General features: G+C 35.9%; 1 protein-coding gene across 1 annotated transcript in view; it reads left to right on the forward strand.

Moving 5' to 3' along the window:
* The window catches only part of LOC311096686 (transient receptor potential cation channel subfamily M member 4-like), a gene marked incomplete at its 5' end in the record, with an annotated part of 42,095 nt that extends 24,512 nt beyond the window's left edge, over nt 1-17,583 (forward strand). The window contains 13 exons of the mRNA XM_084135992.1: nt 471-583; nt 2,562-2,666; nt 2,761-2,807; nt 2,960-3,195; nt 5,509-5,624; nt 9,897-10,029; nt 10,729-10,903; nt 11,004-11,169; nt 11,267-11,448; nt 11,781-11,913; nt 12,694-12,745; nt 12,833-12,926; nt 14,908-17,583. Coding sequence (XP_083992118.1) covers nt 471-583; nt 2,562-2,666; nt 2,761-2,807; nt 2,960-3,195; nt 5,509-5,624; nt 9,897-10,029; nt 10,729-10,903; nt 11,004-11,169; nt 11,267-11,448; nt 11,781-11,913; nt 12,694-12,745; nt 12,833-12,926; nt 14,908-14,936 — 1,581 coding nt within the window. The 3' untranslated portion in view covers nt 14,937-17,583. The remainder of the gene's footprint in view (nt 1-470; nt 584-2,561; nt 2,667-2,760; nt 2,808-2,959; nt 3,196-5,508; nt 5,625-9,896; nt 10,030-10,728; nt 10,904-11,003; nt 11,170-11,266; nt 11,449-11,780; nt 11,914-12,693; nt 12,746-12,832; nt 12,927-14,907) is intronic.
* Between the last annotated feature and the right edge of the window lie 987 nt (nt 17,584-18,570).

The raw sequence follows: 18,570 nt of genomic DNA on the forward strand, positions 1-18,570 counted from the left end.
AACGTAACCTCGGTTCTCTCTAGAAGAGGGAACGAGTACTGCGTTCTCTGCCGTGCGTACGGTTCACTCTGGTTCGCTTCGGCGATGAAAATCAAGTGAATCAGCCTTTTCGAGCTCCTTTTATAGAGGTTAGCCACACCCGTCTCGGCGGGAAGTGGCAAGCTCATTGGCCTGACGTCACTTCAGGCCTCGCTCGATAGGCTTATGCAGTTGCCGCAGAACAGCCAATGAGCGAGCAAGCTGTCTCGCCATAGCTGTGTACTGCTGCAACGCGCTTTACATATATGGAAAATTAAGGATAATTTTTTGCTTCAGTATTTCGTGAAAAAAGAGTTTTTCCCGTAGCGTTTTTACAAAAAACGCAGTACTCGTTCCCTCTTCTAGAGAGAACCGAGGTTACGTTAGTAACCGAGTACGTTTTGGTAAGTGTTTTTTTCTTTTCTTTTTCTTAAAGAGTCTCTTTTTTTTAGTCGATGCTGTCTCAGATCTGGTGGGGTAAGATGGAAAGAGGAACTGAGCTCTGGAAACTTGCACTGACTATGGTCATTCCTCCTCTCTGCTACACCAACCTCATCAAATTCAGGTCAGTACGTCAACCATGTAACTTTCCGGTAACACTTTAAAATAAGGTTGCATTAGAGAACATTAGTTAATGCATTAACTAACGTTAAAGGTGCTCTAAGCGATGTCACACGTTTTTTTTGTCACATACAGCAAACATCTCCTCACTATCCACTTGCTGCCTATCCCTGAACACACTGTAAAAAAAAAACACGGGGGGGGGGTGGGGGGGAGAGAAGCATGAAGAGGGAAGTTAGCTAGAGGAGAGATGTCCTAGACAATGACAACAACTAACGTTAGAATTACATTCTCTTGAATTTTAATATTGCCGACACGCGACCAAAGAGACGACGTTCCGATGAACAAATAGCAAAGAAGAGGGAAAAGGAGGAGGAACGCGCAAAGTCCCGAATTTACATCGGAAAAGACTTCAAAAGGTGGCGAGAACTCTACTGCGCAGTAAAAAGTCACGCCTGAAAAATCCTCTCCCCCTCTCCCTCTCACTTCTGTCATTAGAACCAACGTGACTTTTTACTGCGCCGAGTCGAAGTGCTCCCAAGTGCTATTCCGCCATACATTATAGTTATCCTTTTTACCCGTTTAGAAAAGCGCCACGTTTTATTTTGTGTCACCATACTTGGTCGTGTAACTACTCGTGTAACTGTATTTAAATAGGGAAAACGTGGAGGTGTTTGGTCGCTTCTAACTTCATCTCTGTTTGGATCCTAATGAATGAACTGGGCTAAGCTAAGTGCTATCAAAGTGTCGCCGCTATCGCGCCAGAGCGATTGAGTGCACGCAATGAGACGAGAGAGATATGTATCAACTCATCTTAGTTAAGGGAATAACATAGTTGAATATGAAAAAACGGTGGAGTGTTCCTTTAAATATTATTAACTGATAAAACTTTTGATTTTAATGTGTTAGTAAATGTTGAAATTAACATTAACCAAGATTAATAAATGCATTAGAAGTATTTTTCATTGTTAATACCAATGTTGGTCATTTTATGTGACAGGATGGAGTAAGAGACAAACCAACTAATGTCACAAATCATCACCGAATTCCAATCCATTACTAATATTTGCAGAAATTTGACCTGAATAGAACTCGAGTTTACAAAATTTTGACATTCCATAAATATGATCCTATGTTGTGAGGAAACAGAAAGAATTTTGAACAAACTTGAAGATTACATTTTTAAGGTTTTTAGCTCCCATCTGGGTCAAAAAAGACCTGAACAACCTTTTTATCTAGTCTGTTATGCTCACCAAGGCTGCATTTATTTCAAAAGTGACAGTGAAGACATTTATAATGTTACAAAATATGTCTATTTAATAAATGCTTTAATAAATTTAATAAATAAATGCTGTTAATTTAACTGTGTGTCAAATAATTCTGAAAAAAGCACTTCCACAAAAATGTCAAGCAGCACAACTGTTTTCAACATTGATGATAACAATTATAAGAAATGTTATCCGAGCATCAAATCAGCAAATAAAAATGATTTCTGAAAGATCATTCGACACTGAAGACTGGAGTAATGATGCTGAAAATTCAGCTTTGCATCACAGGAATAAATTACATTTTAGAATATATTCAAATAGAAAACAGTTCTTTTAATTGGTAATAATATTTCACAATATAACTGCTTTTACTGTATTTTTGTTTAAATAAATGCACCTTGGTGAGAAGAAGAGAATTATTTATTATTTTTTTTCAGAAGAGGCCATTTTCTTTTCTTTTTTTTTCTTTTTTTTCCCCCAAACATGACAGGTACTGTACAACACTCCCAAGAAAACAATTTGTTTTAATTTCAGAAAAGAAACAAATGAAGAAACACTTGGAAAATGTCTTAATGAATTAGCATTACATCACACAGTGATGTGGAAATCAGTAACTAATAGTCAGTAATTAACTAATCCATTTTTACAAGCTGTGAGTTTAACATTTGAAATGTATTGCATATTAGGAATGACCGAAATTTTTATTTCTCACAGGAAAGAGAATCACGGGGAAGACAAATCGGTGATGGTACCTCCACCCTCAGCAACAGACTGTCACTACACAGAAACTGTCTTCTCCTTCAGTGACATCAAACACCAGTAAATTTGCTTTTATTTAATACATCATGGATAAATATAAGATCTCTGTAGACAAAAATACCTTTATCTGTGATCTTCTTATGATATTTACCAGTGAAGCCGAGCAAGAGGACTCAAATAATATCAGACGACCAACAAAAGGTTTGACTGTTCAGTTTGAAACCCATGGGTTAATGAACAATTTTCACAGAGATTTGTTCATTAATTGTGTTTTTTTGGTCTTTTAATTTGATTGGGTTGATTGAAACTTGTTGCCCTTATTACTTTTCCCTGTTTCTTCCTTCCTGTAACAGGTACTCTTGCACACGGCAAACCTAAGCAGCCCTTTCTGGTTTCCCGCTGGAGGCAGTACTGGTACGCTCCTGTCACTTCATTTATCGGCAACGTTTTGATGTACTTCCTGTTCCTGTTTCTGTACGCCTACGTGCTATTGGTAGACTTCAAGCCACCTCCCCCTCATGGTCCTGCCCCTTCAGAGTATGTGCTGTATTTCTGGGTTTTCACTCTTGTGTGTGAGGAGATTCGAGAGGTAGGTGCCGACACGGGTGCTTCACTTGTAAAAAATCAGCTTACAAATGATCAGTGTTGGGGGTAACGCATTACAACTAATGCCAGTTACGTAATCAGATTACTTCTTTCATGTAACTAGTAAATAATGCATTACTTTTAAATTTACAACAAAGTTATTTTTTCAAATAAATAATTCAAGTTACTTTTGTTTTCCCATTTATTGAGTGACAGCTCTCTTGCCTACATGTTGGGTAAATGCAGAGGCTTTTTGTGCGCAGATACTAAACATGATACTATAGTTTTTGAGTTTCATAGTACATGTTGTTGTAGTTCTAGACTACAGATATACTCACATACAGTATTGTTCTAATTGAATAAAACAAGGAAATGCAAACTCAGAAAACTACACAAACCTGCAATAATTAAATGTTAAATAACACAAATATACGCTCACCTAAAGGATTATTAGGAACACCTGTTCAATTTCTCATTAATGCAATTATCTAATCAACCAATCACATGGCAGTTGCTTCAATGCATTTAGGGGTGTGGTCCTGGTCAAGACAATCTCCTGAACTCCAAACTGAATGTCAGAATGGGAAAGAAAGGTGATTTAAGAAATTTTGAGCGTGGCATGGTTGTTGGTGCCAGACGGGCCGGTCTGAGTATTTCACAATCTGCTCAGTTACTGGGATTTTCACGCACAACCATTTCTAGGGTTTACAAAGAATGGTGTGAAAAGGGAAAAACATCCAGTATGCGGCAGTCCTGTGGGCGAAAATGCCTTGTTGATGCTAGAGGTCAGAGGATAATGGGCCGACTGATTCAAGCTGATAGAAGAGCAACTTTGACTGAAATAACCACTCGTTACAACCGAGGTATGCAGCAAAGCATTTGTGAAGCCACAACACGCACAACCTTGAGGCGGATGGGCTACAACAGCAGAAGACCCCACCGGGTACCACTCATCTCCACTACAAATAGGAAAAAGAGGCTACAATTTGCACGAGCTCACCAAAATTGGACAGTTGAAGACTGGAAAAATGTTGCCTGGTCTGATGAGTCTCGATTTCTGTTGAGACATTCAGATGGTAGAGTCAGAATTTGGCATAAACAGAATGAGAACATGGATCCATCATGCCTTGTTACCACTGTGCAGGCTGGTGGTGGTGGTGTAATGGTGTGGGGGATGTTTTCTTGGCACACTTTAGGCCCCTTAGTGCCAATTGAGCATCGTTTAAATGCCACGGCCCACCTGAGCATTGTTTCTGACCATGTCCATCCCTTTATGACCACCATGTACCCATCCTCTGATGGCTACTTCCAGCAGGATAATGCACCATGTCACAAAGCTTGAATCATTTCAAATTGGTTTCTTAAACATGACAATGAGTTCACTGTACTAAAATGGCCCCCACAGTCACCAGATCTCAACCCAATAGAGCATCTTTGGGATGTGGTGGAACGGGAGCTTCGTGCCCTGGATGTGCATCCCACAAATCTCCATCAACTGCAAGATGCTATCCTATCAATATGGGCCAACATTTCTAAAGAATGCTTTCAGCACCTTGTTGAATCAATGCCACGTAGAATTAAGGCAGTTCTGAAGGCAAAAGGGGGTCAAACACAGTATTAGTATGGTGTTCCTAATAATCCTTTAGGTGAGTGTACTTTATGTATTTAATATCACTTTATTAACCAATGTCTTTGTTGCTGACCTTTGATGATCCAGTTCCACCATACAAATCAGAAAAAATTACTTTAGTTAAACATCACATTTGTGTTTCTTTGTTTTTTTTTTCAATCTTATTCTTCTGCGATCCAGAATGGGCAGCACAGCTGAAAGGTTTGAGAGCCTCTACTGTACAGGCTTGAATTTGCATTTCCTTCAGCCTGAGGCTATTCATTTGACTTCTGCTGTGAAAGGGCCTTTACTTTTGCTAAAAATAGAACCTTTTTTGTTGTTATTTAAAAACAAACAAGCGAGCTCAGCCCAGGTGAGAAAAAGTAACGCAAAAGTAATTGCTTTTAATAAATAAATGTAATAATTAAAAGCGTTACTTTTCATAAGTAGCCTAACTAAGTAACGCAATTAGTAACTTATTTAGGGAGTAATGCAATATTGCATAATATAATATAATATAATATAATATAATATAATATAATATAATATAATATAATATAATACAATATTATATAATATAACATTACTTTTAAAAAGTAACTTTCCCCAGCACTGCAAGTGATACAAAGAAATGAGAAGGAGATTTTCAGTTGAGTATAATGATTAATCCATCCATTCATTCTACTTTCTCCTGTCTTTCATTCCCAGGCGTTCATTGTGGGCAGTAAGACATTTACTCAGAGTTTGATACTGTATGCTCAGGATGTGTGGAATAAGTGTGATGTTCTTGCCATCGCTCTCTTCATTGCTGGTCTGTGCTGCAGGTAATGGCCCTTGACAGTCCTGCAAGTTTTCATAAAAAATATTAAGCAGCAAAAAAGTTTTTAACATTGCTAAAAATAAGAAATGTTTCTTGAGTAGCAAATCAGCATATGTGACCCTGTACCACAAAACCAGTCACAAGTAGCACAGGTATATTTGTGGCAATAGTCAACAATACACTGTATGGGTCAAAATTATAGATTTTTATTTTTTTATGCCAAAAATCATTAGGATATTAAGTAAAGATCATGTTCCATGAAAATATTTTGTAAATTTCCTATCGTAAATATATAAAAAAAATATTTTTGTGAGTGAATGCAGCACAATCGCGAACCTAAATGGACAACTTTAAAGGCGATTTTCACAATATTTCGATTTTTTTGCACCCTCAGATTCCAGATTTTCAAATAGTTGTATCATAACAAACCATACATCACTGGAAAGTTTATCTAATCAGCTTTCAGGTGATGTATAAATCTCAATTTCAAAAAATTTACACTTGTGACTGGTTTTGTGGTCCAGGGTCACATATTAGAATGATTTCTGAAGGATCATGTGACACTGAAGACTGGAGTAATGATGCTGAAAATTCAGCTTTGATCACAGAAATAAATTACGTTAAAATATATTGAAATAGAAAAGTTATTTTAAAAGTTTTTTTTTTTTTAATATATATATATATATGTGTGTATATATATATATATATATACACATATATACATACTTTTCCCCTTTATATTTTAAAACATGATATATTAAAGGAGAACTCCGGTCAATTTTAACATTAAGCTCATTTTTTTGTAAATTTGGAGTGCTGTCAGTACAGAGAACAACGACAAAAATCGGTGTTGCCTACACCATGTTATCCTCTTTTTAAAATTCGCACCCTGTTGACTTAAAGGGGACCTATTATGCAACATTCACTTTTGTATGGTGTTTGGACATAAATGTGTGTTGGCAGTGTGTGTACACAACCACCCTACAGTGATAAAAATCCACTCACTCCTTTTTTTTTAATCCCCATAAATCATAAGCAGTCTCTCCAAATGACCTGTTTTCAGAATGTGGCTTTAGTGACATCACTAAAGCCACAGGGCCCGCCCACGAGTGTTGACTGACACTGCCGTTATAACTTAGACCCGCCCAGATCGAGTTCACTGCGAGTTGTACACATCAGCCATTGCTGCAGCAATGCACTCACGAGAAGCGTCGAAGCATCTCCCAAGCGTTGAAGGTGTTGTAGCTGGATGTATTCATTCACATAGCTCTCTCTATTTACTCTTGAAATCTGCCAGCCACTGAAGACGAGGTGGATTCATTTTGTTTTCAAAGAAAATGCTCCCTCAACTCTACAGAAATTTATGTAAGTTACTTATGCACTTCTTATACTGTTTACTCAGCTCTAACAGTGATTTTCTGAAGAAAAACTGATGCTTCATCTTTTGTGTGACATACAGTAAACTTTATTAAACTCATCAGTATATTTTGTGTCATCATTCAGACAATTCAGATCGTCAGACGGAGTCCTACAGCAGGCTTGCATTAATAGTGTATACAAGCAATGCCAAATAGGTTATAATCAGGGCTTAATTTGAGCCGGAACACACCGGAACATGTTCCGTCACCTCCGTCACTGGATCCGGAACCTTTTTTATTGGATCCGGCACCTCCTGTGTCACTATGGAAAATTAATTGCCTAAATGAAAAAAATAAAATTACTGTTTGTGTAGTGTTCAATGTTTGTGACACATGACTTGCACACTTGTTGTACTAGTTGAGATTGCTGTTAGCCTCGATCGTTTCACTCAGGGGAAAAATGTCAAAAAGACATTAAGTTTGCTTAACTTTTTCAAATACGCTGGCCAGTCAGATCCCAAACAAGCAAAAATCATTTCCGCTGATCAAAAATGTGGAGACCAGCTACCAGCTACAGCAGTAGCCTAGTATCGACATAATATCTCGTTATTTCGACAAAATAAGGGGACATTCTAATCTGCATTAAGCCACATTAAGCGTTCTTATAATGGTTTTCTATGGGAGGAAAATGCTTAACGTGTAATTGCGTTCATATTCTGGGCTCATCTGAGTTTTTGTACATAGCATAGCCTACTTTATGATTTTAGTATCATAATGATTAATAAATGCATGCACAATTATCCGTGAACTTGATTTGAACAAATGCCTTTCAACTTGTGTGTGCAAAATTCAGAATTAAATTACTGTGCAGCAATTTGTACAAATAGAGAATATGTAGGCCTACTATACTGTTGTAGCCATTAAAAAAAGCGCATTTAGTTTCATATTTGTTAAAATATTATAATGTTTTTTTAATTTATGTTGATTTATGAAAAGTGAACAGCACGACCGAGATAGGATGCGCAATATGAGACATGGAGCGGGTCAGACATGATTTTGACCACTTCATCAAGTTTTGTTTTGTAGAAAACCTTTCTTTAAAGTGAATTTCGTTTTGTATAAATTGTATCTTAATTTTAATAAATTTTTCATCAACCAATTGCCTGGATTTAATGAATAAGCAAATATAACAGACAATCACGGAAGCGCCCGCGCGGTCACTTGCATTGCACGTGAACTGGAGCACATCTCATCCTAACTTAATGAAACTCAGTGTATGCCTCACACAGACATGAAAAATACATCAAATACACAAAGCTTGAAATGTCTTTAAACGAAATAATTCAAAACGAAAAAAGAAAAAGGCTATCTCTGATTATGTAATCCATTAGGCCTATTTATGTGCATTTCTCTCTATAGGCGCGTTCACACGGAGATGGCGATCATCAACTTCATCTTTGCAGCCGAGTCGACACTGTCAGAGAAAACACTTGTTTATTAATAAAAATCAATACACGTGTCATCGGATTTACAAATGCACATCTTGCTTGTTGCACGCACACATATTATGTCGAAATAACGAGATATTGTGTTGAAATAACATTATTATTAATAATAGCCTACATCTTTTAGAATATTTCATTGAATGCTGAATGTTGCGCTTGTTCAATTTAATAAAATTAAAACTTTAATTGTGATCATTAACATAACTGAATATTAAATATTTAGTGGCCAAGTTTTGCGCAGCTCCCCCCGTCAATGATCTAGCACCCCCTCAGCACATGCATTAAAAATTATCTGGCGCCGTCCCTGCAGAGAAGCTACGTAGGCAGTGTAATTTTTATTTTATTTTTGTTCCGTTACCTCCAACCCCCGTTTTGAGTCGCCGGATCCACCCCACCTCTGCGCTCCGGGACCTCCCACTTTACAAATTAAGCACTGGTTATAATCGTAATTAAACTAAACTATACCTGTTCCAACTCCATACAGCATATATTCTCTGACTCTGTAGGCATTTTTATGGTCGAAATGAACACCATTACTGTGACTGTCTGTTTTATTATTATCATCTTCCCTGTTCTGGCTCTGATTGCGGCTGCTTAGGCTCCGCCCCCTGTGTCGTGAACCAGCAGCTCATTAACATTAAAGGAGAAGCACTAAAACAGTGCGTTTTTCACAGACCCAAAAAATGATGATTTAAACGTGCTGTAAATAAAATTCTGTTGGGTATTTTGAGCTAAAACTTCACATACACACTCTGGGGACATCAGAGACTTATTTTACATCTTGTGAAAAGGGGCATAATAGGTCCCCTTTGAATGGCGCAAGTTTTAAACCTGCTTTTAGCCTCTTAACATCCTTGATGTGTCATTACAAGTGCACAGCCAATGTTAGATGATTCCTTCAGAGTGAACACGGTGAATCTGACTGCAGTAGATGTGAAAGATATGAATACAGGTATGAGCGCTGGCCAAATTAACTTCATTTTTATTCATATCTTTCACATCTACTGCAGTCAGATTCACCGTGTTCACTCTGAAGGAATCACTCACATGACCTGTGCACTTGTAATGACACATCAAGGATGTTAAGAGGCTAAAAGCAGGTTTAAAACTTGCCCCATTTAAGTCAACAGGGTGCAAATTTTAAAAAGAGGATAACACGGTGTAGGCAACACCGATTTTTGTCGTTGTTCTCTGTACTGACAGCACTCCAAATTTACAAAAAAATGAGCTCAATGTTAAAATTGACCGGAGTTCTCCTTTAAGTCTTTTCAAGTATTGCAGGCTCTAGTAGCAGGCTATGGTGTCACAATTTAGCAGTTATCGTTTACTAAATATTCATCATACCTGTGTGCATTCTACTACATTTTTGTGTAATCAATCATCTGTATATGTGTGCCTTTGTGTCTGTCTCAGGATGTTCAATTCGTCATACAGCATGGGACGTGGTATACTGTGTATTGACTACATGGTCTTCACGCTCCGACTCATTCACATTTTTGCTGTTCACAGACAACTGGGTCCCAAAATCATCATGCTTGTCAAAATGGTGAGACAAACAGAAAAACGTTGTAGTTCTAAGTTTAGTAAAAATTAAGCGTTCAATTAGAACCCTCCCTCAATACAAACACTGGTTCTGCCTAAAGAGGTAGAAGGACGATAGACTTTTAAAACTTTACAGCTCGGTTAAAATTTTTGGTAACATTTTAATATTAAGGTACACATATTCACTATTAACTTGTTGCTTATTAGCATGCATATTACTAGCATATTGCCTGTTCATTCATACTTATAAAGTACATATTAATGCCTTATCCTGCATGACCATATTCTACAACTAATAGTCCATTAACTTAGTTTTCATTTAATGTGCTAGTAATATACATGTTAGTAATATGCAAGTTAATAGTGAATATGTGTACCTTAATATAAAGTGTTACCATGATTTTAGTTTGATATTAGGAATTGAGGGACAAGTTGAAATTATGTTCTGTGGTATTCAACATCATGTCACAGACTGAGTCGAAAATGGGTTAATTGATCATTAATTCTGTTCAATAAATGTCTTTATTGACTTCTTTAGATACTAAAATCCCACTGTGTGTCGAACATATTCCAGATGTAAAAAGTAAAAAAAAAAAAAAAAATAAAAAGAACATTTGAAAATACTTGAAAAATGCCGGAGACCATTATATCCACTTATATATCTCTCCTCTTTCTATTTTGTATGAATGTTTTTGAACCACAGATAAAGGATGCATTCTTCTTCTTATTCTTTCTGGCGGTGTGGCTGAGTGCGTATGGAGTGGCCAATCAAGCTCTACTATATACATACGATCCAAGCCCTACTAGAGCGTTTCGTAGAGTATTGTACAGACCATATTTGCACATATTTGGACACATTCCTGTGGAAGAAATAGACAGTATGCTCACTTCTGATTTACACTTCACTTTACAATTAATAATATTTTGCAAGTTTTTGTTAGTATCCACTGACTATATTGTATATTTGTGTGTGTTAAGCTGGCAAGTATTGGGATAGGGACTGCACAGATAATATCACATTGATTGATGAAGGGAAAGAGCCATGTAGAGACACCAGCCACAACTGGCTTGTGGTCATTTTGCTGGTCATCTTCCTACTGGTCACCAACATCCTACTTGTCAACCTGCTTATTGCCACATTCAGGTATTCTTTTTCTGTTCATTCATCCATCTGGTGTATGTAGCCATCAAATGACCCATCCATCCATGTATTTGTCTTCTCCTTGTGTCTGTTTGTGCAGCTATACATTCTCTAAGGTTCAGGAGCACAGTGACACATACTGGAAGTTTCAGCGCTATAATCTAATAGTGGAGTATCATTCTCGTCCAAATCTCGCTCCACCCTTCATCATCCTTTCCCATATCAACCTCTTTATCAAAAGATACCTCCACAAAGTGCCATCCACCAAAATCCAACATTTTGGTAAATTATAGTAAACATTTTGGGTAAATTTGGTATGTTAGGCTGTGTTCACACTTGTAGTTCAGTTCTCTTGGTTCTTTTGGTCCGAACCAAAAAAGAAAATTATACATTTAGTCCTGGTTCGCTTACACTGTAATTTTTAAGACTGGATACATTTTTTAAAATATTTTTTGTGATGTATATTTTGCAACCAAACAATGCCAGGAAGTGCTTTTTAATCAAACTAAACATGCTTAGTGTGAACACACCCAATGATTCTAGTTCAAAAAGCAGATTTAAAAAAAAAATATGACGTAATGTAAAGACTTTATGAATTTGTCTCTTTTTAATAGCACTTGAATTGAAGGGTAGAGAGGCTAACAAGCTGGTGAAATGGGAGGCCTTGCAGAAGGAGAACTTCCTGGCTTTCGAGAGCAAAAAACAAAAAGGGACCGACTCTGAGAGGCTGAAACGCATGAGCGCTAAGTGAGTCAATCTGCATGAAAAATCACTTTTTACTGTTATATAGACATACTCTTACAACTTTCTAACTAGTATTTAACAAAGTGGATAAAGAGAAGGTGGAAAATATCAAGAAAATATGTTAGAGATCTTAAGATGCTGTCACATAGGTGAAATTTTGCAGATCAAAAATCATTGTTCATTGTCAGTAGTGAAGCGATCTATGAAGCTCTGTTCACACAGAAGTCACTTTCAAATCGAGCAGCTTTCTGTTGGTCAACCCCGCAATTCAGTGTGTTGGAAGCTTTTTTGCCCTCACATGAATTTTCAGATCACGCATATTCCTATTAAAATTACTGGATCTTCCGGTGAAATTGTCAAGCTCATACACAGCTAATACACTTTTGAGTGCCACACCCACATCTCAACATCCAATCAACAGCGGATGAATAGAACCAACTCCTGGCCATCCATTTTTCTTTTTCTTTTTTGATAATCTGTTTCACTCAGGAACAGAGGTGTAAAGTCCAGGTTCAGAAAGTAAAAGTCCTCCTCAGTATTTTGTTCCAATCACCTGGATTTGCTAATTAGCAATTTTAAATCAACTGGCTGAGTTCATGGGTGGAATAAACATATGGCAGGACTTTTACTTTCTGACCCCTGGACTTTACACCTCTGCTCAGGTGCATGTCGAAATATGGAAGAAAACATGTGTCGCTACTTCTTTTCCATTGGGACAGATGTGATTGTAAACCTTTTTACCTCAGATTAATGTGGAATGTTGATGTTTTGTGCATGTTTCAGGGTGGATGGTATCAGAGATGTTGACCGCAGACTGCAAACATTAGAATCAGAGGTAAAGACATATGATGTGATATCTGTATTGTACTGTATATAGACTGTAGAAGCTGTTGTTCAAAGAGGAATACTCATCTATATGCAGATGGAGTTCTGTACATCTTCTCTTCAGTGGATTATGGAAGCTATATCTCAAAGCAGTACGGCGAAGGGCACTAAAGCACAACCGACACGCAAAGGTACAACTGCTTGTGTCGCAGTACATACATTTTAACAGTGTTTCTCAACTGGTGGGTCACAATTTAAAAATAATAGCATCAAGGATAGCATGTAAAAAAAAAAATATATATATATAATAATAAATTATCATTTAAATAAGGCGGTTTGAAACATTTTTGTTAGTCTTACTCTTAAAATATTTTACTTTAAGCACCCCAAGAGAGATTTTATTTTAAATAATTTACTTACATTTATTTTAAATAATTTAAAACAATCCAAATAAAACACTTGGGGTAATAAAAAAAGATTCAATATTTTATCATTGTAATTTCATATCATGTGACCATTAATTTTGTATTATTAGAATTAAAACTCATAACAATAATAGTTTTACATATAACTATTATTGTTATTATTTTTAATTCTTAATAATACAAAATTAAAGATATTTTACTGTTGTAAATTACAATTGTACTGTAAGTAAAAAAAAATACATTTTTATTTTACAGTTATAATACTAATATATTTTATAATTCTATATAATATTTTGTCATATATTGCAATTTGAAATGTTTTCAATTGTAAAAATGTATGAAATATATTGCTGTTGTAAATTACAATTGTACTGTAAAATAAAAACATAATTATTTCTATTTTACACAAAGTTATAATACTAATATTTTAGTATTCCTCACTTTCAAACATTTTAAACTCTCAAGCCTTTAACATTTCTAATAATAAAGCTTTTATTTCGGAGCATTATTTGTAAAATGCTATAAACTTCTGTCTGGAAATAATGCAGTGTAAAATACAATTAAAGCTACACTGTGTGATATTTTCCCCCATCTAGCGGTGAAATTGTATATGACTACCCAGTGAATATTAGTTTCTGTTCCTTTCAATTCCGAGGGCTTTTAACTCCTACGGTGGCCGTATTATTCCAAGATTAACATGGCTTCCAGTTCGACTTCGTCCATGAGTGTTCCTTCAAGTGATGAGGTTACTTTAGAAAACTATTACAAAGTGCATGTAGTTATTTAGTCAGTTAACATGTAGGTTATGACCTCTATGTAAAATGAATAATAGTTTTATGTTTTCGTTATTTTGGTACCATATCATCACCTGTGATCCGTCGCAGCACAGATTTATGTTACAAGGTAAACAATACTTTTACCATTGACGCGAGGAAAAGTAACGTTCTGGTCGTTCTGGCGTTATGCACAACCATGCTATGGTTAGACAAGCAACTATAAAACTTTGAATTTACACAAATAGGCTGAATTACCTGTCGAGAAGAAAGCAGGGAACTTCGGCGTCCGTTTTAAAATCTTTGCTCCTCATGAGCTCTCTCCATCTGGGAAAATTTATTCCAATATTGACTTTGGTCTTGCTGATTTGCCTGTCGCGTTGACGTTTTAATTCTCTCTTTCGCTTCCTTGGCGACTCTGCTACATGTCCTCGAAAATAGGCGTGATCCTCCATCTAAAGCAATCTTTCAAATCTGCCGGCAGTCGCGAGTAATCTCCCCCTCGCATTCGTCACGGTGCCACTGAGTGTAAAATGCGAAAGGCGAAGCTTGAATTTCCAGGTATGTCCCTCTTTGGCGAATGTATTTTCAAGATGGAGGCGCAACATGGCTGCCGCCATTCGAGCGACTCGCTCGTATGTATTATAAATGGCTAATGATTAGTTGGTAGAAGTAATTACACATGAATGAGCACATATACTTTTGATAGAACTAAGTGTTTTTTGCTAAGAATCAACTTAAAAAGTTACACAGTGTAGCTTTAATTGTAAGTACTCATGCATAGTTAGGATAGCACTATAAATATATTTATCAGCCTTTAAAATGAAGGATGTTATTGATCTAAAAAAAAAAGTCCAATCAAACCAGTTGAGAACCACAGCTTTAGTGGATGTATTTGCAATTGGCTGACAATTAGAATACATTTTAATTTCCAACATGTACTGATGATGTCACATTCATCTTTTCGTCATCAGCTGTTTTTTCAGCCTCCCTTGAGAAATGAAGAGCCTTCTCTTCTGTGTCTCACTCTCACGGACACATACAGCAAGAAGCCAGTTAAAGGAGGGGTGATGACTTGTCAAAAAACTACCCTCATTGTTTTGGTTTCCATTTTTAAATTGGTCATCCTAGCCTTTCCATGGCTCATGCTGCTCTTTCAACTTTAGTACTCCCAAATGACTTGTCCTCGTTTTCCATTGATTGTGGGAATGACTGGAGTAAGAGAACAGGGCACAGAATGTCTTTGAACTTACTGTACACTGAAAGGTCAGTTACGTCATCATGTTACATTCATAGATTAATCAAATAATAGTTTTATTGTCTGTAAATGTAGTTATTTTTTTTAAAGGTCAAGGTGATTGTATTCGTAGAATCTGATTTTCAGAGCTATAACATGTTTTAGAAGAAAGCGACATGGCTTAAAAGCTTCAGTGGGAACAAACAAAGCATATTAGAACTTATGCATAAAACTTTTTATGCCTTATTGGTTGCAAAAAACAAACAAAAAAACACTTTTATTGATTATGTAATCTTGGCAAATAATGTTACAGCACATCAAATAAGCCTAATGTTCAAAAGGATATTTCTTATATTAAGTCCAATAGAAGAGAGTGCATCTAAAGGAGAAGTGTCCAGTCAAGGTGCTCTATGGTCTAGAGTTTTTTTAGTAGTCCATCAAAGAAAACTTTAGGATGACCATGGCACTCTTTAAACTTAAAAAGCCTTTATTATCAGATGGCGTTTCGGCCCATGCCTTCCTCAGGGAGAGCAACTCAACAATCTCAGCCACAGGTGCGAGCAGTTTCATGTTAACAGTTGTCATGTGATCAACTTCTTTTTACAGCATTAAACATTCACTAGTACATATTCAAACTCAGAAACACCACTTAATAAATCCCCCCCAAAAAAGGCATCACAAGAAAGGAGTAAAATCCAAGTCTCCGTTCAATCCTGGATATATATTGGCCTTTAATTTATAAATCCAAAATGTCTCCCTGTGATTCAGTTTAAGTTCTCTATTCCCTTTCCTAATAGTACAGATCACATGATCAACAATCTCAGGATAGAAGGGTTATTACTGTTATGCATTTATATAAATGTCTTGCCATAGGATATTCTTCATTGCCCTTCCTGATGGCATATTTATGTTCATCCAATCGACCTAATAACCGTCTTTTTGTTCTTCCAATATAAAATACTTTACATTGAGGACATTCCAGTCTATAAATTACATGAGTAGTTTGACCATTAATAAAAAGGTGAAATAGAATAGATCTTGTTTGTCTAGAAGCGTTTTATCTTGTACAACATTATCACAATGATTACAGTGATGACATCCCTTAGGTTGAACCCCTAACCAGGAGCTTCCTCGAGTCGGTGGGAAATGGCTATTATATAACTAATTTGTCCCCTTAGGTTGAACTTTTTTTTTTTTAACTTATCATTGGAGGATCTGGAAATACATTTTAGATTCATCACTTTGTAAAATGCACCACTTTTTATATAATTGTTTACATTTTTTCAGCGACTCAGCAATATTTTTATATCTCACTGTATTAGTTGACAACACACAAATTAAACATCTATAATTGAGTGTTTTTCACAGTCAAACATGAAACAGACTGACGCAGTGAATGTTTACATTTTTAATATAGCTAAATATTTTTTACTATTTCGTAAGATCAAATGTTATTGCATGCTGTAACAATGTTCTTGGATTTTGCATGTTCTTTATTTTGTTTTTGTGGATATTTATATAGTTAGATTTTGTGATGGCATTTTATTAACTCTTTCCCCGCCAGCGTTTTTGAAAAAGTTGCCAGCCAGTGCCAGAAGTTTATGTTTATTTCAAAGGAAAGAACCGAGCCTCATGCATTCTTTTTTTAATCAACATTTGAATGTGGGTAAGTTTAATAAAAAAAAGCAACATTTTGAGCAAACGATCCAGAACGATGATCAAAACACAGATGGAGTAGATCAAGTCCATCAACACCCCCATAGATTCACAGTCCTAAAGCTCGTCCTGGGTTGACATTTCATTCAGGAACGTTAGACAGTTGTGATTTATATGCTGTTTAATGTTGATGATCGCATTAATTTTCATATGCATCTGCTTACATATGTTATTGCTTGTTTCTGCTTCTTCTTTGCCTGTGTTTTAATAAGATTCAGTACTCTTTCAGAAGATGCGTAATAGCGCCCCCTACTGTATAACAGTGAAAACACAGAAAGCCGGAAAATTCAGTCAATGGCGGGGAAAGAGTTAAGAGTTCTTCATTGTTATTTTTTTTATGATATTGTATTTGCCTGTTGTTTTTGTATTGGACTACATTTTAATATACGTGTATCTAATAACTATTTAAGGGATTGTAAGTGTAACTATTTAAGGGATTGTAATGTCAACCTCAGCAGATGAAATAAATAGATTGTGTGTCCACGTTTGCCTCTCAGATTTCAGGAGCAACAAAGATCCTTCACTTTGTTCTCTCTGCCCTAATCCTCACCCCTCCAAAACAAATTAACACAAGCTAAAAGAATCCCAATGTACTCTCTGGACTTGTACACCACACTTTTCACCACACTTTTCTTGAAAATGTATTCTATTAAATGTGATCTACAAATCATCCAAAGACTATTAAAGTGTCTATATATAATATGAGTTCTTCTTTTATTCATTTGTAGGGCTTGTTTTGTGTGTTTTATGGAGGGTTCAGGCCAATAAGAGACAATTAATTATTAATTATTTTTTATGCAAATGTGTAGGCCATAATTAAATATATCTACATTATAAAACTGATACAAGAGCAGGCAAAAAAATAAATAAATAATGGTGCAGGATTTACTTTGAAACCATTTTCACTCAGAAATTGCTATTAAGTTTCACAAATATAAATAATGTTGTGATTGATGGACAGATGTCAAATCAGAAGTGTGGAAAACAAAATATTTTAAACTTGTGAGATATCTATTATATGTCTTTAGAATAACCTCTTATATGTGTTGCCTAAATATCAAGGACATTTTGATTTTCCATTAATGACCCTTTTAAGTATGTAGCCTGCTAAAGTAGCTTACTTTTTTGTACACTTTTAAGAGCACACTAGCAAATAGATGTTTCAGAGCTAACAGACTAAGAGACAGATTTATTTAAAGGGATAGTTCACTTTGAAATTAAATTTTGGTATGTTTTAGCTTACCTCAAAGGCATCCAAGATGTAGGTGTCTTTGTTTCCGCAGTAGTTTCAATTTTGATATTTTTTGGTCAAACCGTTCTTGTCTGTCAGTCATATAATGCAGGTCTATGGACTCACCACCTCAAAGAGCATGCACAGAGAAGTCCAAATTAAACAATTCCCCATCGTAAGTACACATTGATGGCCTAAGTATAGTATATATACATTTAATATATAATATATATATACAGTGCAATGCATAAGTGAATACACCCATGCTAAAGTTGACTAAAAAGAGGAATAAAAAATCATATTTTGGAAATTGAACTTAATGCCTTAATTTAAAAAATTAGGAAAAATCCAACCTTTCAGGACACTAATATTCTTTGTGAATGAATAATGTATCGTAAATAAATAAATGTTCTTCCTTAAAATACATGGTGCATAAGTGAGTACACCCCTATG

The sequence above is a fragment of the Abramis brama genome (assembly GCF_963993115.1).
Source record: "Abramis brama genome assembly, chromosome: 14".
NCBI classification, from domain to species: domain Eukaryota; kingdom Metazoa; phylum Chordata; class Actinopteri; order Cypriniformes; family Leuciscidae; genus Abramis; species Abramis brama.